The 26,699-nt window shown below is 40.1% G+C and overlaps 1 protein-coding gene across 1 annotated transcript in view; it reads left to right on the top strand.

Moving 5' to 3' along the window:
- ap3b1a (adaptor related protein complex 3 subunit beta 1a) overlaps positions 1-26,699 on the top strand; it is a 136,923-nt gene that overhangs the window by 8,859 nt on the left and 101,365 nt on the right. The window contains 5 exon segments of the mRNA XM_042334776.1: positions 7,547-7,622; positions 8,948-9,022; positions 12,263-12,358; positions 13,976-14,136; positions 14,585-14,651. Coding sequence (XP_042190710.1) covers positions 7,547-7,622; positions 8,948-9,022; positions 12,263-12,358; positions 13,976-14,136; positions 14,585-14,651 — 475 coding nt within the window.

The following is a 26,699-nucleotide window of genomic DNA, read 5'->3' as shown; positions in this document are numbered from 1 at the left end:
CATACCTACTTAGAAAAATTCTTCATCAAATTTAGTTAGTTAAAACAAAATGCTGGTGATTTGTGGTTTAGTTTGAGCACTACTAGAAAATGTACTCAACAGAAGTAGGTGTCCAGCTTTTCTGATACTCTCTCCCTCCAACTCACTCACCAGTGACGACTCTCAAGAGGAATAGCTGTTCTGTACATCTTATTGAGTTATCAGAACCCAAGGAAACTTCAAGTAAATACAAAAGACGAGACTCTGGTTAGAAATAGGTGCGAGTCTGGTTAATGTGTTCTAGGAGTTCTTTGAACACTGGAATTGGTTTGTCTTTTGAAATGTATTAATTCATTCAGCTCAATTGGAATACATTGTAGGATGCAATGAGGAGAATCAATATAAATAAATTATTTTTGACTTGCCATTTTCCAGGGAATTGTATGATTGTAACACAACCATTTCTCATAAGCCCAGCTTTGAAGATCATTTGAACTCTTGGTTCAAAAAGATTTTCTGTTAACCTCAGGCATAACTGAGAGTCACCAATGAGAAGTGATTAAGGCGGATTGATTCATATGGAAGGAGAAACAGATTAAATATTTAGGGATTGGGTGAGTATGCTTTCAAACATATGGTGAAGATTAATTACAGTAAGATAATGGGGGATATAATATGAAGAAATGAAATGTGGGTTAGATTTGATTCAATGATTTTGTCAAAAATTAAATTAAATTCTATTATAGCCTGAGGTTGATTGCAGCTCTCAATTACATAATAAAATAACCTATCAATAAAATCATCTGTTAAATATAATCTATAAATAAGACGAAGCAAGTCCTGAGTTTGCCCACACTATCTCCCTGCCACTCTTATTCCGAGAGCATTCCACAGTGCAGCAGGTTGGTTAAGTTAAATTGGAGAGTGAACAACACCCAAGGAATCTCAAGTAAATACTATAGGTTTGATTCTGGTTAGAAATAGGTGAGAGTTTGGTTAATGTGCATTAGTTTTTTGAACACTGGAATATATTTATTCATACAACAGCAGGGGCTAGAGTGAGCGGCAAGTTGGGAAGTACAGATAATAGCAGACAAGTTGGGAGTCTTTAAGGACAACAACAAAATTACATTTATAGAGTGCCTTTCATGTCGGGAGGACGTCCCAATGTGCTGGACAGTCGGGTCAGGACCCGAGCATGGGGGAGGGGTGGGGTAGGGGTGAGGGAAGGCAGAGAGGTGGGAGGGGGACTGAAGGTACGATCGAAGAGGAGGATCTTGAGACCGGCCTAGAAGGAGGCAAGGGAGGAAGCGAGATGAAGGCAGAGAGGCTGAAAGCCCGGCCACCGATGTTCGGCTGGGAGACATGGAGCAGGCTGGAGTCCACTGAACGGAGGGAGCGGGCAGGTTGGTAGGGAGTCAGAGAAATAGGAGGGGAGAAGGCCATGGATGACCTTGAAAGTGAGACCGAGGATCTTGAATTTGATCCTCTGAGGGATGGGGAGCCGGTGGAGTCGGGCGAGGGTGATGGGGTCACGGAGCCTGGTGTGCGAGAGCATACGAGCTGCAGAGTTACCTGCAGAGGACATTGGAAGATCATCTCTTTGATGCTAATGCTGTAATGGCATTTTTTAAAAACATTTTTAGAACCATATAAATTTACAGCACAAAAGAAGGCCATTTGTGGCTCTTTTAAGGGCAAACCTTTCAAGTCCCATTGACCTACCCTTTCCCCATACTCCTTTTGAGTGGAATTTCCATTATGAATACTTAACTATAAACATTTTTGCAATCAATGGATTATAGTTCCCAGTGTGAAGCACTTTGATCTGGATAGAAATATTATTTATTATTATTAATAATAAAGATATTTGCATTTGATGTAGCACATTCAAGTCAGAAGAATATCTGTTTCACAGGGGTTACTGTGAAGTATTGTGACTGTATTTTTTGAGGCGAACAGAGGGGAAGCAGTGGAACTTGTGTGTAGAAGATTATTAATTAACTGTTCTAATGATTTTGTGGGGAATAGTGTACCACTCAGTCATATAAAACACAACTCTGTTATATCATAATCGAATGGCTTGGGGTCCTGAGTTATAACATTGTGTGAAAAAAATGGCTGAATCTAGGGTGATCAGGTTGTTGCCGATGTCACGTCCTGTATGTTCCAACCAGCTTCCCATGCTGAAAGACGCTGATTTATGGGTTGTGAGATCGCCATTGTGAAGTGGCTGAAAACTTTGTGAAGTGGCTTAAAAAACCCCAGAAATTGCCTTTTTTAGCGTATGAGAAGCTCCGGGGTACCTGCCTTATAAGTAGGTTGGCTTATAAGGGGGCATCTTTTAACGAGGTTGTCTTGTGGATCAAAAGTTCGCGGTTGGAATTCTTTTATGTGCTGAGTTAATTATCTGAACCAGCACAACATTGGGGTTCTGCAGTTGGCTTTTGCACTCTGCTTTGAATGTGGTAAAATCAGCCAGGGTTTCTGCTCCAATTGTTATCCCGTGACTTCACGTGGAAAATACATATGATACCCTCCAGAGCCCGACAAGAGTCATTGTTGTTGAAGGGAAAGGGAGTGGTTGGAACAAAAGAAAACTAAGCTTCATGAAAGCTTCTTTTAACAACAGGAATTACACTTGAGATCTGAGGAGGCAGTGAACCTTGCCCACTATCTATTTTATAGATGATAAAGGGCTAAGAGTTGAGTAGTCAAAGGTAAGAAATAGCCGTTTGGTTAGTGACTTGGCCACTGCTTTGTAAGAGCAATGAAAGTAGTACTTGCAGTCTGAAAGAAGCTGATAAATGCTGAAAAAACAAGAGTAGTGGAGATCACTGATATAGGGGAGGGAACAAAGCATACCTATTGGCCAAAGGTTTGGACAGTTTTAGATAACTTTGCTTTATGTGCTGATAAAACATTGAGCGAATACATTTCTGACCAATGCATTGCTAAGTGAACAGTGGAGTGTGTTTTGTTGAGTTTTCTATTGCAAGTACCACTAGCAAAGTTCAATCCACATGGGTGCCTCATGCACCAATTCAAAAGAATTGACAAATCTGATGGCACATTTCTATTGTGGTTGACGGCTGCGAATGCACTTGCTCTACAGTAAGGTCTTATTTTGCATGCCTGGGCAACCATCAAAAATATTTGGTTTCTGAGAAGTTGACCCAACAACAACAACAACAAGATTCCATTTATAAAGCGCCTTTCACATCAGGAGGACGTCCCAAGGCGCTGCACAGTTGGGTCATGACCCGAGCAGGGGGGAAATGGTCAGGGTGAGGGGAGGGAAGGGAGGGAGCGAGGAGGGGGAAATGGTCAGGGTGAGGGGAGGGAAGGGAGGGAGCGAGGAGGGGTAGAGAGTCGAGAGGGGAGCTGAAGGCACGGTCAAAGAGAAAGGTTTTGAGACCGGCCTTGAAGGAGGAAAGGGAGGAGGCGGCGAAGGCACTGGGGGATGGAGTTCCAGAGCCTGGGGCTGAGAGGCTGAAGGCCCGACCACCGATGGTAGGGCGGTTGGGGCGGGGGATGTGGAGCAGACCGGAGCCAGAGGAACGGAGGGTACGGGCAGGTGGGTAGGGGGATAGTAGGTTGGAGAGGTAGGAGGGAGCAAGGCCGTGAATGGCCTTGTAGGTGAGGATGAGGATCTTGAATTCGATCCTCTGGGGGATGGGGAGCCAGTGGAGGCGAGCGAGGGTGGGAGTGATGTGGTCCCGAAGCCTGGTGCGGGACAGTACACGAGCTGCAGAGTTCTGAATGACCTGCAGCTTGTGGAGGGAGGTGGCGGGAAGGCCGACGAGGAGAGAGTTCCCATAGTCCAGCCTTGAGGTGACAAAGGCGTGGACCAGTGTTTCAGCAGCGTGAGGGGTGAGGTAGTGCCGTAATCTGGCGATGTTCCGGAGGTGATGGAAGGCGGTGCCAGTTGTGGAGCGGATATGAGGGAGAAAGGACAGCTCAGGGTCGAACAGAACCCCAAGGTTCCTGACTGTCTTTGAGAGGTGGAGAGTGCAGCCTTGGATGCTGATGCTGTCAGCGCCTGAGGTGCGGAGGCGCTGACGTGAGCCAATCAGGAGGGCCTCAGGTTTACGCACGTTGAGCTGAAGAAAGTTGTCTATCGTCCAGGACTCGATGTCGGACAGGCAGCTGTCAGGACATCGGTGGTCGTGGAGTTGAGAGTAGAGGAGGAAAGGTAGAGTTGGGTGTCATCCGCATACATGTGGAAGTTAACTACCTAAGGGTAAGCCTGTTCTCAACTACAAGATCAGGAAATCACGGGTGCAATGGAGTCTAATTTCCAAGATACGCAAAAGGATTTGCATCTTGCAATTCCAGCAACTGCTTAGATGTTCGATGTCTCTCAGGCCTGTCAGCTGGAACTCTGCTCACTTCCCGATCTTTTTCTACCCTCAGCGCATGAAAACCTTTTTGTAAATAATCCACGTGATTTTCTCTCATCTTGTAGTCTGATGATATCCTTGGTGCCTTTTGTAATAACACCCAATCCAGAGTACATACAAGTGTGATCTTAAGTTTCTTTATTCTCTACTCAAAGCTCTCCAAACCATTAACCATAAACATATTTATTCCACTCCCAGAAATCTTTTATACTTCCTGTCTTTGTCTCATTGGCTTTTTCTTAATTGTGCTTTAACCCTTAAAGTGATATTACACCTTGGGAAACCACTTCAAAGCATTTCGCAGGACTTCCTCTAAAGTGGAGTGACTGCTTTCTGTAGGCAAACATGGCAGGCAGCCAATAATAACCAGACTCTGATGTCTGAGAAGGATAAGTGTAATGAAGCAGCAAAATGAAAGCAGTGGCTTGTGGATAAGCTAATAATTATTTTACAGGAATGCAGAAAAGTTTGAGTCGCTTGTCTATTAAATTGGACCAAGCCTTCACCTTATTTATTGTGCAATACCTGTTGAACAATTCGCAGGCCACATATTCAGAACACTCCCTGCTGTTGCTTCTAGAAAGCGTCTTTTGTTTCAGTGCTTTGTTACTTTGTGGTGGTTTTACGACCTTTTTTTGTTTTTTGATCAAAACCGATAACTTTTACTGATTGCTTTATTAGGGGTAGTTCTGCAAACAAATTTGATTTCATCAAGTATTTTAATATTCTCAGTGCTTTTAGTTGAAATTAAAAAAACTTTTATCAGTGTTCATTTTCTTTATACAACATTGTTGCAACATAATCTAGCAAATTGCACTTAGTTGCCGTATATTTTTAAAACTCAGATTTTAGAGGTCATTGAGACAGGAAGAATTGTTCTGATTAAGTTCCAAAATGTGCAAAAGGGATATTGTGACTTAGTGATAGCAGTGGAATGTTTACAAAGGGAAGCAGTTCCAAGAATTGGAATATTTTAAAGGCGCTACTGTAAATGTAGGGTGTTTTAACCTATCACAGGTTGTATGATCATGTGACTGATACTGTGCCATGCACAGTATGCTGTTGGAGAAGCAGTAGGATTCAGAAACCCATTCCTATAGTTAAGACCAGTCTGACTAGATGCAATGGCTTCGGTGAAGAATATGCTGTTGGTTGCAGATACTCTTCAACTAACGCTGAGCCCATCCCAGAGTCCAGAGGAACAGGGACTGAGTGAGAGCAACTGCGGAAATGAACCGTGTTTGATTGGGTATGTTTATGCTAGATCAAATGATTGTGGTCATTATGTTGAAGCTAACCTTTTAACTGTTAATATTCTTTCTTCAGATCGCTACAAAATATCCCTGTTGAGAATTTGTCAGACATTTTAGATTTTTCCATCGGGAACAGCACTGTGGCACAGTTAAGAAATGGTCATTTCCTGTTGGCTGCACATGTTATAAATAATAATCCTTGCATTTTGATATAGCAAAATGGACGTCCTCCCGATGTGAAAAGCACTTTACAAATGTACTTTTGTACTGTAGCACCTTATTTCATTGTTGTTTCAAAACGCGTTTCAGGATATACTGCAAAGTGCAGTGACTGTGTGTATTTTGATGGCGAATGCATCAGCCAGTTTCCGTACGGAATCTTCCACAAACAGCCAGGGAGTGAGGGATGAATTTATTTAGGGAATTGTTTGGCCAGGGCACTGGGAGAAACTTCCTTCTTTCTCAGAAATAATGGACATCATGGACAGCACTTCATTGAGGAAGAAAGTTTATCAAGACCTGATGACTTAGGTCATTGTGTCATTGCTGGAGTCACTTTTTGTTTACTGCGCATGCGCATAGCAAGAAGTGACATCGATGACGACCCAATAACCCTGAAATTGGCCATTTTTTGTGTAAAAATGTCATTGCCCAATAATCTTGTCTTCACATGTATGCAGATGACACCCAACTTTATATCTCTGCCTACATGCTCGACTCCAGAACCACTGCTGTCCTGACAGAATATCTGTCAGACATCAAGTCCTGGATTAGAGCTAGCTTTCTACAGTTGAATGTCCACAAAACCGAGGCTCTCCTGGTTGTCACCGCCTCCAGACCTCAGGCCGCCAAAACCCTCGTCCACGCATTCATGATATCCAGAGGTGAACACTCCACCTCACTGAGCCAGTCCAGGACCTTGGCGTCTTGTTTGACCCTCAACTGTCCTTTCTACTCCACATCAGTGCCATAACCCCCATCTCCGCAACATCGCCCGGCTCCACCACTGCCTCACCCCACAGGCCGCTGAATCCCTCATCACGCATTCATCACATCTAGGCTCGACTATGTCAATTCACTGCTTGTCCACCTCCCCAAATCTCCACAAATTACAGATCATCCAGAAGTCTGCAGTTGGCGTCCACCCGCACCAGGCTCCGTGACCCCATCAATCCCACCCTTGTCCGGATCCACTGGCTCCCCATCCCCCAGAGGATAGAGTTCACAAATCTCGTCCTCGCCTTCAAGGCCCTCCACGATTTGCTCCTCCCTAACGCTGTGACCTGCTGACCCCATATCAATCTATCCACTCCCTCCTTTCAGCAGGCTGTGGCCTTTTCCACAATTCCCCCTCCCAGCCCGCCCCACCATCATCGGTCGGGCCTTCAGCCTTGCTGCCCTCACCCTATGGAATATCAATCCCATATTCCCTTCGCCTCGGTTCTTCCTTGCCTCCTTCAAGGCTCGTCTAAAAACCCTCCTCTTTGGCTACCCACCCTGACCTCTACCCTCTCTGATCCCGACCCCCAGCCCGGGTCCAAATCCCTGACTGTCCAGCGCCTTGCTATGTCCTCCTGACGTGAAAGGTACTATACAAATGTAATTTTGTATTGTATCTACTTACGGTTCAGCTTTTGGGAGTACTTTCTCGATAGCCATCAGTAGCAGAAATCCTGACTGATTTTTGCCCTTCAATCTTCCATGGTCACTAGAATCAGCAAACTAACACACACCCAAATTTCGTACCTGCAATCTTTTATTGTGTAGTCCAGTATTGTACCTGTTAATACCTTACCCATTAAGGGCATTGTGGGAGCCATTTTTGAACCCTTAAGCAATTTCCTATTCCTTATTTTCTGTGTAGTTGAATATGTGGGTGTAGGAGTAATCTTTTTTCCTTTTTTACTCCAGAAATGAAGATCTGCATCAGATGTTGGAGAGCAGCAAGGATTCCCTTAAACTGGAGGCTATGAAGAGAATAGTTGGGGTAAAAAAATTAACATGATTATTACTATTCATTTTAAATAAGTGCAACTTAAATAAGTGTGCTGATGGCACAAAGAGGAATCCTAATTTATATGACTTTTTATGACAAATTGTGCCTAAATAACCGGGTTATGTAAACTAATTTGGAGATACCTCTGTTTCAGTGCTTCTGACAGAAGCTGCCCAATGATGGGTTGACACCATCTGACAAAGAGGGGATCTTCAGAGTTCATCAGGGGCAATTCTCCGCGGGCGACTTGTAAATTAAGATGCCTTGATTGAGGCCATCTGCTGCATAGAATAATCTGTTTTTAGATCTATTGGGTTAGTTACATATTGTTACATATTGTCCAGTCAATACTAGCAACTAGATTTTTAGGTTCTGTTAAGATAATTACGAGAGAGAAATGGCTTCTTTCAAATATACTGGAAGATGAGTACCATATTGATTCTGAGCATATCCCACATGTCTATAACTGAAATCTTACACTTTGGATTCAGCCTTTTATTTCAGCAACATAATCAATACAAGCCTTGGCTTTCTGTGCTGCGTATGCAGTGGATCAACGTGCTTCGGGCAATGGGTGTTGTCGGATCTGACGAACTTGAACAAAGTTTTGAATTGCAAAGGGAAAGTGAAGAAATGGATTCATCTAGCATAGTTTGGAACAGCTTCTGGGAGATTTTAAAAATTTGTTTAGTGCCTAAAAACACCAGTATTGGGGTGCTCTAAAGAGAACATTTTCAGATATTTATCTTAATTACTTTTTTGAGAAATTAGATTGGGAACATTATTTTTCAATGTATCAAATGCAATAATTTCTTCTCCCAAAAATATGCAACTGAACTGTTGCATGGCAATTATAACAACTGAGGAGCTGAAGTCAGGTTCATGTTTGTACTGTGTAGTTTCAAGAGAGGATTCACTATATTCACATCAGTTTGTCCTGAGCCCTCGGAATGAATACTGCTTTTTACAATACGAGAGGCTTTGTAGTTGTAAAATGTACATTTGCAAATAATATGTGAACTAATGTGGAAAACTGTTTTTTAACCTACCATAGCACATTGGATCACGGGACGCATAACACTCAGAACCACTGATAAGTGGCCCTCTGAGCTTCCTCCCCAAACAAACATCAGGAATTAACCCATTGGTTGTCATTCCAACTTGAAGTGCTTAATAATAATTGGCTTAAACGTACATGTCAATTATGTCCAATGATTCTGGTCTAAAAACTACATGTTGATAAAAGGATCTCTTTCTGTGTACATACATATTTTGAGTAGCTGTTACTGAAATCGCGTATATTTCTTTATTTACAGATGATTGCTAAAGGAAAAAATGCCTCTGAGTTATTTCCTGCTGTTGTGAAGAATGTAGCTAGTAAAAACATTGAGGTATGTTAACACAAGTGTAGTCTGTGTACACTTGACCCACACCTTTCAAGGGCTTCAGAACATGTACTTAATGGTTTACATACAACAAATCAGTGCAAAATATTCCATTGTGTCATTTTAATGCGATGATGTGCTTTACTTTATTTAATTGATAGCATCATAATAATCTTTGCAGCACACTGAAATGTTTCAAACGTTTGCATTTTCTGTAGGGTATAGTGACTATATATCAGTAGACGAACATGACAACCAATTTTTGCACAATAATGCCATGAAGTGATTTACCATTTTTTGGAGATTGTCTTGGAGGTTGTTGACCAGGCCACTGGGAGAGATTCCTTTTCAGATAGTGCCATTGGACCTTTAACGCCCACCTGAAAAAACAGACAGGATCTCAGTTTATCTGTCATGTAAAGGACAGCATTTTTGACGATCAAGCACTGCATTGGTGACAGCCTAGACTTTGATCTCAAAGGTCCATTGTAGGGCTTGAACCCACAATCTTCTGACCCTGAAGCGAGAATTGCTACCAATTGAGCCAAGCTGATGCCTGAATAGTATTTGTTTTCTGGTACTTTGTTCCACTCTTCTTTTCCTAAGTTGGTTAGAGATGGAGTTTCAGCTGTATTTAGTGGAGTTGATATAGTATAATGACTGGTGGGTAAGATTATGCAGAGTTTTAAATGAGTGCGCTGCATTGATAGTCAAACTGGGTCACAGGATGGGGCATTTTTAGAGAATAGAAATGAGTCCAAAATTAACATTAAAGAATCACCAGGGTACAGTTTAAAAAAAAAATCGGAGATTTGACCAGTATGTCACGGAGTTTAGTGCACTAGTATTGATGGATCAATTAAACTGCTTTCTTTGGCAGGTCTGCCTGTGTTTTTAATGCCTAACACAGTAGTCTTCTGATTAGAATCACATCAGGAAGCATAGTAGGACTGTGAGAAATAACGCTTGGTCTGGGAGCCTAGTCACGTCGCCTTGAGTGCTCCTGTTTCTGGTCACACATTGTTTTTTTGGGAAAGGAGGCTTTCACTCAGAACTGCAGTCAGACGATCCATAGGTCTCTCGTGGTTAGCATTGATTTTATCTAATCTACACCAAGACAAGAACAAATCGACTGTTTTGCAATCTTCTGTGATTTAATATTGGGCTGCTGTGCAGAAAGGGAGAGGCACAAATTGTGATAACCTAAAATAATTCTAAATACAATATTTTTGAAACCATCTTTTATGCAGTTTCTGTTCATTTTATCCCATTAAGATTATAGATCATGGAATGCATTTCTTCATGTAAAAACTGATTCGTATACACTATTTTCACTCAATTTTCTCATGTGAATGCAGTGACTGCTGTTGGGGGACAGTACATATTGAGGGAGTGAAAATAGTGTGTGCCATATTTTGTTCGTATGTGAACCAAGATGGGGACAATTGGCAGGCTATTTAACTTGGCATCAAAGCTGAGCCTGATCCTGTCCTCAGTGGACACCCACTTGGGCATTTTTCAGCAAGATAGCATTTTTCACCAGATAGCATTTAGCAGCAGGAGACCTGGATGTTTTTACTTCTCTGCTCTTTATTTACCTGTTATGACTCCCAGATTGCTTTCCTGGGTAATATCCCTAACAAAAATGGCTAAAACAAATAGTCGCTCAATCCACGACTGTTTGTGGGACACCATTGTGTGCAATTGGCCACCATGTTTTGCCCCCAAAATATACAGTCAATCTAATTTACAATATATTCTGTAAAGCTTTGAGACGTCTCAACAACGTGATAAACTGCAATATCAAATGGTGCTATATCAGATAATTATTATTAATACCCTTCTCCATTATTGACTCTTTGAAGCTAGCTATCAGCAGAAGTCAGACAAAGAATCAAACCTGTTGTAATTCTGGTCTCTTTCAGTTTTATCCTAGGCAGCAGCTTTACCAAGTGAGTGAAAGTTGCACATTTGTGACTCGTTGTTGAGCATTAGTTTATAGCATGCTAACTAGCGTTTCCAAATATTCTGCTTTATTGAATTAGAGTACCTAGGCATACAGTGAAAGGTTCCTATGACTTGTGGATAAAATCCAGGTCCAAACTTGTGAGATAGATTTAGAAGGTGATACTGGGAGTGGTTTCATGAGCATGTGTTTTTCTGGGATTTTGTGGTTACTCTGGTTTAGTGCAGAATTCTAGGCATCTAAAGCTGAGGCTTAACACCACAAAATGCTGGAGTTGAAATTCATTATATTATAGTGTGTCTCCTGGCAGTGGTAATGTGCTCTTGTATTATATGCAGGTGTGTTGCTTACAGAGCTGCTTAGGATGAGTTCTTGATGCCCTTGTGCATCTCATGAGAGCTCAAACCCGGGCTTAGTTGTTTGAGGACCAAGTTGTGACTATTATTGTGGAGGCAGGGGAAGGTGAGGCAAGCGGGCTTTCTCTGAGATTCAGCTGGCTGCAAGGTGACATACCTGGTGAAGGGAGAACGAAACTGAGTCAACTGTGATCTGTGATCCAATGCTCGAGCCAGGCACATTTGCAGTACTCCACGACACCGCTGATGATTGGCCGGCCTGCCTGGCTCATCTGTGTAGGCTAAATACAAAAAGCTTAATCTTGCTCTAAATATCTGTTCCGTAGGCCAAGCACGTGCAAATTGAGGATGATCACAGCTATTTTAGTGTAGTGGAAGGTGACTTTACATTTCAATGTAATCCAACATTTATATCTGTGTGGTTGTCTTAATCCTACAAAAGCCTTAAGTGCTATTCATGAATATTGTGCTAAGGGTTTTGCACATTTGGAGGGTAATGTAGTCATGTGACTGATTTTATTTCAGTAGAGTTTAAGATCGAGTCTTTTATCATCGACTATAGATTATAGACTCATTAGTGATGATCTTTGGCCAGGTTATATAATTTATGAACATTGAAATCAGACAGTTCACATTAGATTACTTGAATTGCAGTTTTGTCCAGTAAATAAATAAATTAACCCATGTAGTGTAATGCCAATTTATTTTTTACACAGAATACTTTTATTCTATGTACACAATGGCCAATGAAATGTACTGAAGTTTGTCTTGTGTTTAGCTGAATAATGTTGAACATAGTAGGCCTCTATATAATTCAAGCACATCAGATTTAAAAGCCTAAATTATAAATTTTACTACAAGCTGCATTTGTTGCCATGTTTAATGAACTAGCTGTAAATATATTTTGTGTATCTGTCTCTGCAGTTAAAGAAATTAGTATATGTTTACCTTGTACGCTATGCGGAAGAGCAACAAGATTTGGCCCTACTGTCGATCAGCACATTTCAGCGTGCATTGAAGGTTAGTTTCAACAGATTTGCAAATGTTGCTTGAAGTACTGTTAATATAACACCAATTTGCAGCATTATGAGTGTTTAGTTCATTTTTCAATGTTTATTGAACAGTGATTTTGCATTTTAAATTGTTCAGGTTTATTTCAGTTCTCTACGTGTATCTCCATAGTATCCAGTTCTGTGAATAAATGGCACAAACATTTGCACCTTGTGAAGTGAAGACTTCATGAAGCAGTGTTAAGTAGAAAATGTTATGAAAAATCGGCACATAGTATTGAAAATGTATTTTGTAACTTTAGTTAAAAGTGATGCATGAATAATTTTAGAAATGCACCCGAAAGGTTTGCTAATCTCTTTTTTTTAAGCTCCTCCTTGAAGTCCTCTCCTCACTCCTTCTCCACTGAGGGTGGCAATAGGTGGTATGGAACACTTTAATTCAGAATAATTGCTCGCTCAGGTGGCCATACTTCATGTGCGTGTTTGAGGCTACTTGAATATAAATCAATCGGATCCTGCCTTCACCTAATGTTCATAGTTACATTTTTGAGTCACCGGATAGGGATGGAGAGTGAGAACACTGTTTCACTTGATCTCATACGCTTAGATATTCGCCTTATTATTTTTAGTTTGTGGTTGGTACAGATTAGATGCCACATTTGAGTACCTATCTATTGTCACGCTTCAAACTGACTCATTGTGTGAAGCAGTTTTGAGATATGTCGACCACAGTCAACATATGAAATGGAAGGTTTTGTTATTTAATTACAAGAGCCTAGGCTCTAAATTTTAAGAGTCTTAAAATATAACAATTCAAAGCATAAAATCAGGGAAGAAAGCAATAAATGCCAATTGTATTTACATTTTAACTTTCAGAATAAATTTTATTTATTATTTTAGCATTCTGAACAATTTCCTATTTCATTTCCTTTAAATTTGTTTTTAAAAATGTGTGTAGTTACACTGTGTTGGGGCAATTGAACTAGAGAGGAAGCTAGGCTCAGGTTTGATCGCCGATCTCTGCTGAATTAGCCATTCTCTGTCAAGGTGGTGCTGGGGTGTTGCATTTGAGCTTAGTATTCTTGAAGAAGTGGAAACATTGCTTCTGGGGTTCTGATCCAATGGTCCTCTCCAGAAAGAATGTGCACTTGTGTGTGGTGTGGTGGATTCAGTTGTGATATCTCCTCAAGTATACAGGGTGAATCATAAGTCCTTACTCCTACAAATGAGATGTTTAAACTGCATGACGTGTAGACGTTTACACACATCAACTCGATGACAAGAACTTTCACAAATGTGATGAATGATATCTTTTGTAATAGCTGCACGCTCTATGAATGTTGAAGTAAAAAACAATTAATACTTAAAAACTCTATGAGTAAGGACTTCTGATTTGCCCTGTATACCTGCTGAAGTGGTTTGGGATATCACTAAATGCAATAATTATTTGATCAAGTTACCGTCGTTTATGAAATTGCATTCTGGGGTGAGTTGATGCTCTCCTGTTTTTTGTTTTGGGGGTTGGTGGTAGGGGAGGTACAAGTGGATTGGAGAGTGAGATACTCCTTTCTGAAATATAGTTTGTGAAAATACCTTCATGTGTATTCTGTTCTATTATTCTTTGTAGGATCCTAATCAGTTGATTCGTGCCAGTGCTCTCCGAGTTCTGTCCAGTATCCGAGTTCCAATTATTGTTCCAATAATGATGCTGTCCATTAAGGAGGCTGCCAGTGACCTGTCTCCATACGTCAGAAAAACTGCTGCTCATGCCATTCAAAAGCTTTACAGGTGGGTAAAGGTATAAAAATTGTTTAGACTTACAACACAGAAACTGGCCATTCGCCCCAACAAGTCAGCAATTATTCTCAATTATACTATGAATTCCTTACAAGAATGTTTGTGTCCTGAGATTGTATTGGAGACAATACTAGAGATGAAGTATGGTCCTTTCCCAACTCATTCCCATATAAAATTACTCAGATCTGTATGCAGAGTTATAAATGCAGAATTAACAGTCACTTACTGAGCCATGGTTTTTTTAGACCATCCATAAAAAAAAGGCAAATATATGGCTTGATGCAACACCCTAGTGTTTTAGTTACCGTTGCTGGACTAGACTCCAACTATATCAAAGGGCAGGCGAATTGCCCTGCAGGAATGCAATGAAAATTTTAGAATTACTTTCAAGCTTCTTATGTGCATTGTTGCAATCTTGATCCTTTTTTTGCACCTACAGCCTCGATCCAGAACAGAAAGAACCACTAATTGAGATCATCGAAAAGTTACTGAAGGACAAAAGTACAGTGAGTGATACCGTTTTATGCTGCCGAATCCTACAAAGGTCCAAAAATCCAGATTCAGTTGTAGAATATTTCCATGAGAAATGGAGCAGAGATTCCATTTCCTTCTTTTTCTGGATACATTGGCTGGGGTACATGGCCAAGGAAGCTGTGCGATTTGATACCTTATTTTAGTGTGATTTTTCATATTTGAGTAGAAAGTGAATACCACTCAACTGTTCAACTGAGGTAGAGGAGTGGGGAGCCTCAGTTCTTTGCACTGAAACAATTTGAGGAGTTCTAATAAACTGATGCGCTTTGGACTTGTGGTTAAATGTATTGGGGCCCTGTAGAGCCAGTGGTCAAAGGTTCGCCCACGAATTACACTGTCAATTCATTTTACAGTATATCTTGTGAAGCGCTTTGAGACATCTTGATGACATGATAAGGCACTATGTCAAATACAAGTATTATTGTTATTATTTAGATTCAGTTTTTAGAGATTTAATTCAGGATACTCACTGCTCTCTTTCTAATTCATAGTTTCATTTCTGTGAATTTTCATTCTGCTTTAATTCTAATTCAACTTTCCTGGTACATACTGGGATAAAACCTGCCTTTGGGGGTCTAAATGGCTGCCCTGTTCTGCCTGGGAGAAACAATGTGCTTCTTTTATCTTTTTGTAATTAACATCGTTTTTTAGGTTTTCATATTTATAAGTGCATTACTCTGTGGTTTGTTTCAATGCATAATTTATGCTGACTGAGTGGCTCTTCGCCACCCATATTTTAGATGAACTTTACTTGTTCTATAATTTAAATCCCATTCCTACTGAAATGCATTAGCTATTGAAACAAATGTTTCCATTAACAAAATTCGTTTTGGTTTTATTAGCACTGCAGTGAGAATGCAAAGTAAAATGCACAGAATGCCCAGTGTTAACACTGATGACATCTTCCTGCAGTAACCAATTAGTCCTGTAGGAGGAGATATTATGCCATTTTATGATTTCTTTTATTTTTGCATTTCCTCTTGATCTTGAACTTTGGGATAGTTTCTAACTTCTAATAAAGCCCCCAGATTTTTGTTGTTGTTTTAAGATGTGATTTCTTGGTATTTTTGCCCTTTTCTGTCTTCCATTTTAGTTTTCTATTCCCCCCCCTTATACTTCCTTTCTCTTCCAGTTTTGAAATTTCCATTTTTCTTTCCTGAAATGTTAAAGTTTATTCATTTCCAGATATTACCTTCTTTGATTGTTATTAAATTAAGTCCCATCTCCCTTATGATTCAGATGAATGTTAATAGCCATTGTTACTATTTCATAGAAACCTGAAGCTTTTTCTCCTGGGTATTATTTTATTCCCTCACTGTCCAAATACTCTCCAGTTTCAAATGAATACGTTGTTTACTTCATTGTTTGTAAGATACTACAGATGCAAATTAGCTGCCACATAAATTAAAGTTCTTTGACATGTACTTTTTATGTAACTTGCTCTGTTTAAAAGTTTTCGCTTCTGCTATGCACCTACTAGAATGGACTGGGAGTGGCGAGGGAACGGGTGATTTGTTTCTATTCAAATTAGAAACTAGTTTGACTGCCTGGGTAGCTGAGATCAGGAATTTGCTGTTTGCAGACATAGCCCACTCCAAATGTGTGAATTATTCATCACTGATCCAATTTGTGCATTGCATGTGTGGCAAAATGAATTGGATGGGCTCTTCAATAATTAAAGGAGGCTTTGGTCCCAATTTTTAGTGGTGACATTTCTGTGTTTTTAATTTTTTAAAATTTTCTATCAATACTTTTTCTTTGATTCTGTTTTGAATTGGCTGCTAACTGCTAATGGCAAGTCCAATTGTTAAGTTCAGTGCTTCAATGTGCTGTGTGGAGAGTGAATCAAGTTCTCTCATTGTGGAGTCCTACTGTAGCTCAGTTGTTGCACTCACCTTGCAAGCGAGACACCTGAGTTCAATTCCAGGCAGGGCAAAACCTTGGGCAAGTTTCTTTACTCCACATGTCTGATAATAATCTTTCCAAAAAACAAAACAATAATAAATTGGTCATTTTCAATCCAAGGCTGTTTGTGGACATTGCTGTGTGCAATTGGCTGCCGCATTTCGCCCACAAATATACAGTCAATTCACTTTACAGTCTATTCTGTGAAGCGCTTTGAGATGTCAAGAAGACATGGAAAGCACTATATCAAATGCAAGTATTATTATTATTGTATCTGTGCAATTTAAGCATGTCCCTGAGCACTGAAGTTAAACAAAATCATTCTGGGGTAGATAACCTTCCTTCTGATTCTTATCCTATCTCTTGTGGAGTCCTGTAGCTCAGTGGTTAGAGCACTCGCCTCGCAAGCGAGAGACCTGGGTTTGATTCCTGGCAGGACGAAATGTTGGACAGGTTTCCTTACTCCACACGCCTTTTAGCAGTAAGTAGGAACTTGGTTGTTAGTTGATTGGCGGATCGCTTTTCCAGGGGTAATAATTCCTTCCAAAAAAAATTGTCACTCAATCCACGACTGTTTTGTTTGTGGGACACTGTTGTGGGCAATTGGCTGTTGCGTTTTGCCCACCAAATATACCGTCAGTTCACTTTATAGTATATTCTGTGAAGCGCTTTGAGATGTCTCAACGATGTGATAAGGCACTATTTCAAATGCAAGGAATATTATTATTAATATTATTATTATTGTGCCTTATGAATGGGAGATTCCTCATGTCGTTGGTGAACTGAATGTCTTCCTCATGTTACTTTGTATCAAATTGAGAAGTAATTGATTTGCAAAGTTCCAAACTACCATATTGCGTCATTAGGTTGTTGATTAAACAACGGTGGATTGAAGAAACAGCAGCTTCAAAGTGAAATTCTTCCCAAAGTGAAACACCCTTTTAATCTTTGATTATTAGCATTTGGTTGCAATTTTAAAACCCTGACAGACCTGAGAAATTCGTTTACCAATATTTTCATTATTCTTGTCTCTTAATAGGATTTGGTTGTAAACCTCCAAAGTAACATGACATTGCAAGGAAGTTTAATGGTGGTCTATTCTATGTTTAATTTGAACTGTGTGACAGAGTAATTTTCATCTGTCTCTGTAAACTGATTTTTCACTGATACAGGAATGTCTGTTGAAAATCATACCTGTGTTGCAATATACGTTAAGGCTCCTGAAAGGTACACATTTCAGTAATTTAGAAATAGTTTGAACATAGATTCTTTTCATTGTGCAGCGAGTGTGCTTATGCTGAAACTATAACCATAACATAAGGTTCATCCTGCTTGAAAGATGCTATACAATTAGCTGCCGCGTTTCGCCCACAAATATACGTTCAATTCACTTTACAGTATATTCTGTGAAGCGCTTTGAGACATCTAGAAGACATGTCTCTAGATGTCTCCACTGTCCCGCACCAGGCTTCGGGACCACATCACTCCCACCCTCGCTCGCCTCCACTGGCTCCCCATCCCCCAGAGGATCGAATTCAAGATCCTCACCTATAAGGCCATTCATGGCCTTGCTCCCTCCTACCTCTCCTACCTACTATCCCCCTACCTACCTGCCCGTACCCTCCGTTCCTCTGGTTCCGGTCTGCTCCACGTCCCCCGCCCCAACCGCCCTACCAACGGTGGCCGGGCCTTCAGCCCCTAGGCTCTGGAACTCTATCCCCCAGTGCCTTCGCCACTTCCTCCCTTTCCTACTTCAAGGCCGGTCTCAAGACCTTTCTCTTTGACCGTGCCTTCAGCTCCCCTCTCGACTCTCTACCCCCTCCTCGCTCCCTCCCTTCCCTCCCCTCACCCTGACCATTTCCCCCCTGCTCGGGTCCCGACCCAACTGTCCAGCGCCTTGGGACGTCCTCCCGACGTGAAAGGCTCTCAATAAATGGAATCTTGTTGTTGTTGTTCCAGTCATCTGCCAGTGCCACCATTAAACGAGCAACTAAATGCAGTGAGTGGGTGCCGGCTTTTTTTATTTACCAATTGTACCAACGTGCTTTAACCGCGAGGCAGTTTTTTTTTCTGCGTGAACAGCTGGCTGTTAATTAAGCAATATGTGCATAGTGCAAAAACAGATCCTGCAGTTTAAATTTTAGTCTTCATTGTCAAACCATTAACATGTTATTTCGGTTTGAATAGTTATTTCTCTTAACATTGCAGTATTGAAAAGGATCCTCTGAAATACGTTCCAAAATGAATGCTTATGACTTAATTATTTTTGGTAGTGAAATCCCTATTACAATTCTTATGTGTCAAATCTATATGCCTTTTCAACATTTGTTTCAAGAGAAGTAACACTCCTGCGGCTTAGCCTGAGCCACAATTTATAATCTAAGCAGGTTGCATCTGCGTTCTTAGCACCTGCAGCTTCATTCTGCTTTCCAGACAGTGTGTGGTGCAGCATTAGACTACATGCGCACTATTACATCTGCCACTCAGCTAACAAAGAGATCCAGTTCCCGCTGCATTAATGAAATCAAGCCCCCTCCCCGTACCTTCATTAAGAATAAAACATAACTGCATAAAAATTCAATGTTGTATACAAACTCACTTTCATCTCTGATCTTATTTTTTATATATTCTTCACTTTCCCATATTAGAATGAGAAAGCCTTTTTGTTTAAAACAAAATTGACCATTGTTAAAAGCTAATAGTATTGTGGAGTGTGGGTGAGTATAAATTTATTTTTGCTGAATTTTACTGATCAATAAACATTGTCACTCGGCGTGCTTAATCAGAGCTTAGTCCTACATCCACCAGTGTAATAAACTTTTGTGTGCATGTCTTTTTTGTAAAGTAAAAATAAGATTGCCACTAGTTTTATTTCTAGTAAACTGTTGCAACTGATTTTTTTTAAGGGGAAGCAGAGAGCAATCATGTGAAATATGCATTCAAATAATTTAGTCAAAAACTGCCCAATGTGTTTAGAAATAAAATGACATGCCCAGCAGTGTGGTATGATGAATCATATTGCACTGACTGGCCATGACCTTTCTCCAGATCTGAATCCCATTTTAAAAGTCTTCATTCAATTTGTCTTGGCTGACTAAGAAACACAACATTTATGTATGTATATATTTTGATGTATCTTTTTTTTGTTGAACAAAATAGTCTGCTCGTCTGTGCTTGTGATGGGAGAGAGTGCGAAGAAGAGAGAGAAGTTTAACTGGAGTACAAGTGACGTGTAGTAAAGTGTGAATTGTAGATGTGTGCTAGGCAAAATAAAGTTCGAAAACCAGGTTAAGCATCAATTTCAAAACGTATGTATACATTGGGGTTTCCTTAAATTGCAATTAGAGTGTGGAACCTAGCATTTACTTCTGAATAATTCCAGAATGCAAGCAAGCCATCCATCTGGAGGCTATGCTCCAAAATAAAATGGCAAATGTACCACCAATGTTGCTTTTCATGAACTGATGTTGATTGTGATCTGATGCCCTGGAATTTGTCCATTCCCACTTCATGTGCACTAGAAAATAATAACCTTAAAATAATAATGCTTGCATTTGATATAGCGCCTTATCACATCTTTGAGACGGCTCCAGAACATACTGCAAAGTGCACTGACTGTATATTTTGGCTGACATGTAGATCCATCAGGTTGTAGCCAATGTCATTTCTTGTGCACTGCAAGAAGTGAAGGTGGTGGTGACGACTGGATGGCCTAGAAGTCATCCATATTTGGGTACAGAAACCTGGCTCGTTTGTGGGAACCTCTGTGTACATGCTGTGAATGTGAGTACGTTGAGCGGCATCTCACTCTGTTGTGGTGTCGGTTGGAATCTCATAGACCCCAAAATACTGTTATAATTGGGTTCTATGGTATTTTATGTGTGTAAATTTTTATGTATTATATTTAAAAACAACTTTCTGGGTATATTGGGATCTGTCAATTTGTGGTGACAGACCCCTAACACCACACACAATACCAACACCTGGGAAGCCATATAGGACATTGGATTTCCAATTTGCAGCATTCAATGATGATGATGATAATAATAATAATAATCCTGGCATTTGATATAGCGCCTTATCACGTCTTTGAGAGTCTCAAAGTGCTGCACAGAATGTACTATAAAGTGAATTGACTGTATATTTTGTAGGTAAAACTTGGCGGCCAGTTGCGCGCAGCAGCGTCCTACCAACAGTCATGGATTGAGTGTCCAAATTATTTTTTAATTCAATTTTTTGAAGGGATTATTACCCCCGGATAATCGATCCACCAATCGACTACCAACTGGGTTTCTACTTACTGCTGGGTAATCAGAGGTGGGTTGGGTAAGGAAACTTTCCTAACGTTTCGCCCTGCCTGGGAATCAAACCCAGGTCCTCTTGCTTGTGAGGGAAGTGCTCTAACCAATACACTACAAGATTCCTTAACAGAAGTGAAGCCAGGATCCTGCCTACTCACTGTTGTGATCTAAAGTCAAATGTTGTATGCTTGACCTGACTTGTGGTTGTCAGCATTGAGAACAGTGTTGAGTTTGGGGGTTGAGCATGTTGAGTAATTAATATTCATCTCTTTAGGAATATTTAAATTTACATTTCCTGTTAGACCCCAATATGTTGAATAAGCCTTTTATTTGTTCAGTCAGTACATGCCAAGGCACTGCTTATGAATGTCATCAACTCGATGTTGGTAAGTGTTGTGGAAAAAAAATCCAGTAAGTTTGTGCAGATGTTGTGATAGATCTATTATCCAGCTATTACAAGATAAATGACTGATCTTTCCCGTTTTCCATTCCTTCTGAAAATTGAAATAAGAAGGGAATATCATTTGGGCTGTATGATTAGGGCAGGTGGGATGGCCATTAATTTGAGAGAAGGGAACGCTGGCTGCATGGGCCGACTCACTCTATTATCAATCACATCTTCCCACTCTTCTCGTGATGACCTAGCACTCTCAGGTTTCCGAAGCACTAATTAGAATTCATGACAAAATAGATGCAAGGAAACGTTTTGTACCCTTCATAATTTTATAGGAAATTTATTGTTATTAGAGGAACCATTTGCTTTGTGTGATTTTTCCATTACCAGCTTGTCAACTAGCATAGATAATCTGGAGAAAATATGAACTCCATAGATTGGGTGTCACTTTTGTTGATGGTGCATGTAGTTTACCTAGGAACACAGCTAATGGCTGAAGTTCTTAGCAACAGCACAAAAAATCAGCAGCTACCAGTAAAAGAAAAATGAACTGTGCTTATTGGCTTTACATTAAAAAAAATGAAAGATTGTGATTTGAATTTGCTCAGCAGCCTGCTGATTTTATTGCATTAGGTCCTATTCCTTCCAAAAGCTGTTATATTTCTCAAGTGAGAGAAATTAAAATGATTGTAATCTGTGTGTAAGGTTATGGTTGTGATTCTTCCAGCATGAATGATTACTGCTTGAGGGGTGGCTGGCAGATTTAAAATTGCATCATATCAGATTTTTTTTTCTTAAACTTGTTATTTTAGCCCACACTGGCTCTTCAGTTAAACACGTGTAAGATTCTATAACCTATCTTGGTGCTTGTTAAATTACAGAATTTAGACATTTACAGAATCTTGAATTTTAGGTATTTGGTACTAATGTTCTCCCTGTGCCTGAAAAACGACTGTTTTAAGCAAAATACCTTTGTTGCTAGGTTCAATCAGAATGCAGGCAGTTACCAGAAAAAAAATTAAATATGTAATTAATGCCAATATATGATGGCATTTCAGTCTGCATGGCAAAAAGATTTTAAAAATTCTAGAACCACTGACTATGCTTTGGAATAAAAACCATCTGAAATTCACATATTTGGGTTTTGTTCTCATTAAACATTTCCTACAACAATGTACCTTTGAATAGAAATTGTTAGAATATTACCAAATACCCAGAAATGGCACACATCAAGCACACTGATTTACATTGCATCAAAGATTTTATTGAACCAACAACTTGAATTTACAAAGCACCCTTCACTTAGGGTAGCAACTCGGAGCACTTAAAATGACCAAAGGCCGATATAAATAAAAAGAACTGTTCATTTTCTCTGGCCTGAAATCCCCCAAAGCATATTGGATAATTTTGCTCCAAATTTATGCTTTACCATTTGTTAAATTTAGCGGTGCGTGTGTTAATTCACTGAATGTTCAAATCCACGTTTCACTCTATCTGACTACCACTAGTCGACCGAATTTAAGAAAACTAGAATTTAATTCTAGTGTGGAAGATCAACTTCATGGGTTTATTGGAAAAACGTTTTTCTTTTTCTAACAAACTTAAATCCTTTTTTTAAAGGCTGGTTGGTATATTCATAGCACCTATATCAAAAGCGATTTGCTTACAATGTTTTATTTTACATTCAGGCAACTGGTGCTTTCAGGAGAAAGAGAGAGCGAAAAAGAGATGCCAATCAATTTTGTTCCTCCTGTTTTTTCTGCTTCCCAAACTTTGGTAGGCTGCTGGCCACCTCTGACTACTTTCTCATCTCCCTGTCTTCTTGCACTCATCCCCTCCTCCAAGCCACCCACCTGATTTTCAACTCTGTGAAAATTGCACCTCACCCCACCCTCACAAACGCCCTCTCATGCTCGAACCTTCTGACCTACTACCTGCAGCGATCCCGATGCAGCCGTCAAGCTGCTAAACAGTTGTTTCTCCTTGATTTTCAGTTCCCTTGCCCCCATGAAACCCGGGACCATCTCCAAACATCATTTCCGTTCCCTTAAATCCCAAACCTGGGCGCTTGAGCACAGATGGCACAAAACTGGACTCGCAGTTCACCACCAGATGTGTCTTGAGTATCTTCGTACGTAATGCCTCTCCCGGGCCAGAACTGCTTTCTATTCTCAGCCCATTCTGAAGGCCAAAAATAATTCCAAAGTGCTATTCTCCACGACTCGATCACCTCCTCTACGCACCCTCGAGCACCTTTGATCTTCACATCTAATGCTAAATGTGCAAAGGGCTTGGACTTCTTTTCTTCCCCTTAGCACGCTGCCCCCTCAATGCCTTCTACATGCCCTGGCACCTCCCTCCTCCAATCTGCTAACTTCCCACTTACACCTGTCACCTCTGCTTGCTTGGCTCTGGCTTCCTGCTTGACCCTCGTGCCCTCTGCTCCACCATTGGCATGCATCAGCAGCCATGCTTTCAACCAAGTCAGTTCTAACGAAGGGTGGTGGACCCGAAACGTTGACTCACTTTCCTTTCTCTGTAGCTGCCTGACATACTGAGTGTTCCCAGTGACTTCTGTTTTTGCTTCATGCTTTCAACCAATACGCCCGAAAACTTCTCTCCCCTTCAGTCCCTCCTCTTTGTCTCCTCCTTACCCGTTTTCAGATCACGCCTAAAAACCTTGCTGTTCGACCGTGTCGACGGTCACCTCTCCCTGGCCTGACATTAAGCTCCGTCACTGTTAAGCGCTTCGAGCAGCTGCCCTGTTTGACGGGCGCTATATAAATGTAGGTTGTTGTTGGCCTCTGCAGCTTTGACACTGAATTTGAAAGCTTGGAAAGGTAGGAATTCAACTCCTCATCAGACCACGTTGTGGCCCACTACCCCAAATTTAATAGAAATAATGCATAAAAGCATTTTGTGTTTCATATACTTGCCTAAATAAAAAAGGTTGTGATCAGGAAAATTATTCTTGGGTTGTTTCTTTTTCAAGTACCTGCAAGCAGCAAACCAATGTGGTCGATAGGAAATAAGTGAGTACTATGATGGATTAGGCTGGATAGTTAATTTATTTCACTGTGTTCTGTAAATTGTATTTTTGTTCCTCAAACCTGCTGCTTCCAGCCTGGTGTTACTGACATCATCTTTTGTTTTCAGCTTGATTAATTTATTGCAGTTTGACTCCAGGGAAGGTTGTCATTTTGTCCTTTGTGCCTGTCATACAGAGCAGTGTTTCTATTAGACTGCTGGAGCCATTGATTTCTAGATACTAGGCAATTTGAAATAGTTTACAGTTATCCCATGTTGTCTGTCGAATTTGTTCCAAGTCAAAGGTCAAAAGTCTCTCTCTACAGGAAATTTACTTTCTATAGCTGCATACAATACCTATTTCCACTGGTCTAACTCAAGTAAATAGCTTCCTTCATTACCCAATATATAGAGATTACCTTTTGCTACATTTTAAAGCTCATAGAAAGTAGAAACCTTTTGGAGTGCTTTGGGAATTTTGTGAACGTTGTGTTTGTACTGGCGTGTCTTTTTCCTTTCCCACTTGTTGGGGCTGAAAGAATGCCAAATAAGGGCAGTTTATGTTGTTGACCCTCCCATCAAGTTCAATGTGCCCAAAGCAAAATAACATTGTTTTTAGCATTTCTGTTTTATTTGTCTTTTGGAGGTTAAAAGTGAGCTGAGAAGCTAGTATTGGCAAAGCATTTGAACTGCTAAGTAGAAGTTAATGTATCTGCTTTGTAGCATTGTTGGTGAGATAAGAAGGACATTTGGCCCAAAGTGCCTGTGCTGACTCTCTGAAAGAATCATCCATTTAGTTCTGCTTCCCTGCCTTTTGATAATTTTCCTTTTCAGATATTAATCTAATTCCCTTTTAAAAGCGATTCTAGATTCTGCTTTAACCATTGTTTTGGTGGGGCAATTTATGTCTTGCCCTTTTTATGTTAACAGAATTCTCCTAATTTTTCCTTTTTTGGTAATGATTTTACATGATATCCAATAGTTACTGACTGACCAGTAATTATTTGTTCCCACAAAACATTTCTTATATCAATGCATTGCTGAATAAAAACTGTTTAGAAAAAAATCTAGCAAGCATCAGTACACTAATTTAAATTATATCACTACAAAGTATTTGTACAGCTGACCTTTTTTACTCTACATTCGAGAGAGATTCAGTAAGAGAAATTTGCTTCTGGTGACATGAGAGTTGGAGCAAGAGATTAAAAGCTATCTGAACCAAAGAATTAGTACTTAGTTCAGTGTGATATTAGGGTTAACTTCCACAATACTATTGCTTAATTAACACCTTTGCAGGATACAGTTTATTACCCATGTAATTAAGCTTTACTTTCAAACCAAGCTGGTTTGATTTACAATAAGTTTTAAAAGAAGATGCTTATTTGTTTGCAGTTAGTGCTAGCTCAGTGGGTTCTAATTGCACTAATGAAGAAATCTTTGGTGTATTTGGTGGCCTGCCAGTTGTTTCACAGGATGTGTGAAGAAATAAAACTCTTGGAGGTATAAATAAATGGAGGTACCAATACCTATGAATTGTATATGATTGCTTTAACTTGCATTCTTGCTTTAGGTGTAGCCCATGTAAAGCTTTATAAATTGGCACAAGGTATCTAGGGATAATGGTCTTCGAAGTGATAATAGTGGAACAGCTAAAGTTTTCATATGATTATTGAGATTCTCTGAGTAGAATACTGCTTGATTATATGGAGTGAGAAAATTAACCTGTCTTCTTGTATCCCTCACTGTTAGTCACTTCTTGAATGTCATTGATAAAATGGAGACTCTTATCTACTCTTTTTTGTAAGTAATAGTTTACAATTGGAAATAGTGCACAAACAAATGTTTTTAATTAAATTGGATGGTGATTGTCAAGTTAAAATATTACCATTGGCAGATTATACTGTGTATTATATAATATATATGCTCTCATTGAAATTTACTGTACAGTGTTTCTCGGCTTCCTAACAATATTCAGGTATTTGTGACATTGTAAAGTTTTGCCAGAACAAAACTGATTCAAATTGTGAAGTTCAAACTGAAGTGTGCCTTTTGTCTTACTGTACATAAGTTCACTTTATGTAGACAATAAAATAGAAATTTCCTAACCTCTGAAAGGCACTGAGTCATACTGTGGTACTGTAATATGGGTACCAACAAACATTTGATGCTCTACCATATAACAATTCTTTTATATTTGTGCATGAGCAGGGAGCAGTTAGAAGCATTTAACAGTGAAGGATATCCCAGTGGAGCCCAACAATGTTTTCAATCAACATGTACAATACTGGATAGCTGTCAGGAGTAGGAACCCTTGCGGATTGATTTCCCCCCACCTTCTAGCTTCATTCTCTTCTATTCAGCGCCTTGGGACGTCCTCCCGACGTGAAAGGCGC

Source organism: Callorhinchus milii, unplaced genomic scaffold (genome assembly GCF_018977255.1).
Source record: "Callorhinchus milii isolate IMCB2004 unplaced genomic scaffold, IMCB_Cmil_1.0 Scaffold1, whole genome shotgun sequence".
Classification (NCBI taxonomy): domain Eukaryota; kingdom Metazoa; phylum Chordata; class Chondrichthyes; order Chimaeriformes; family Callorhinchidae; genus Callorhinchus; species Callorhinchus milii.
Note: the sequence above shows the minus strand (reverse complement) of the source record. Positions and strands in the feature narration are given on the sequence as shown.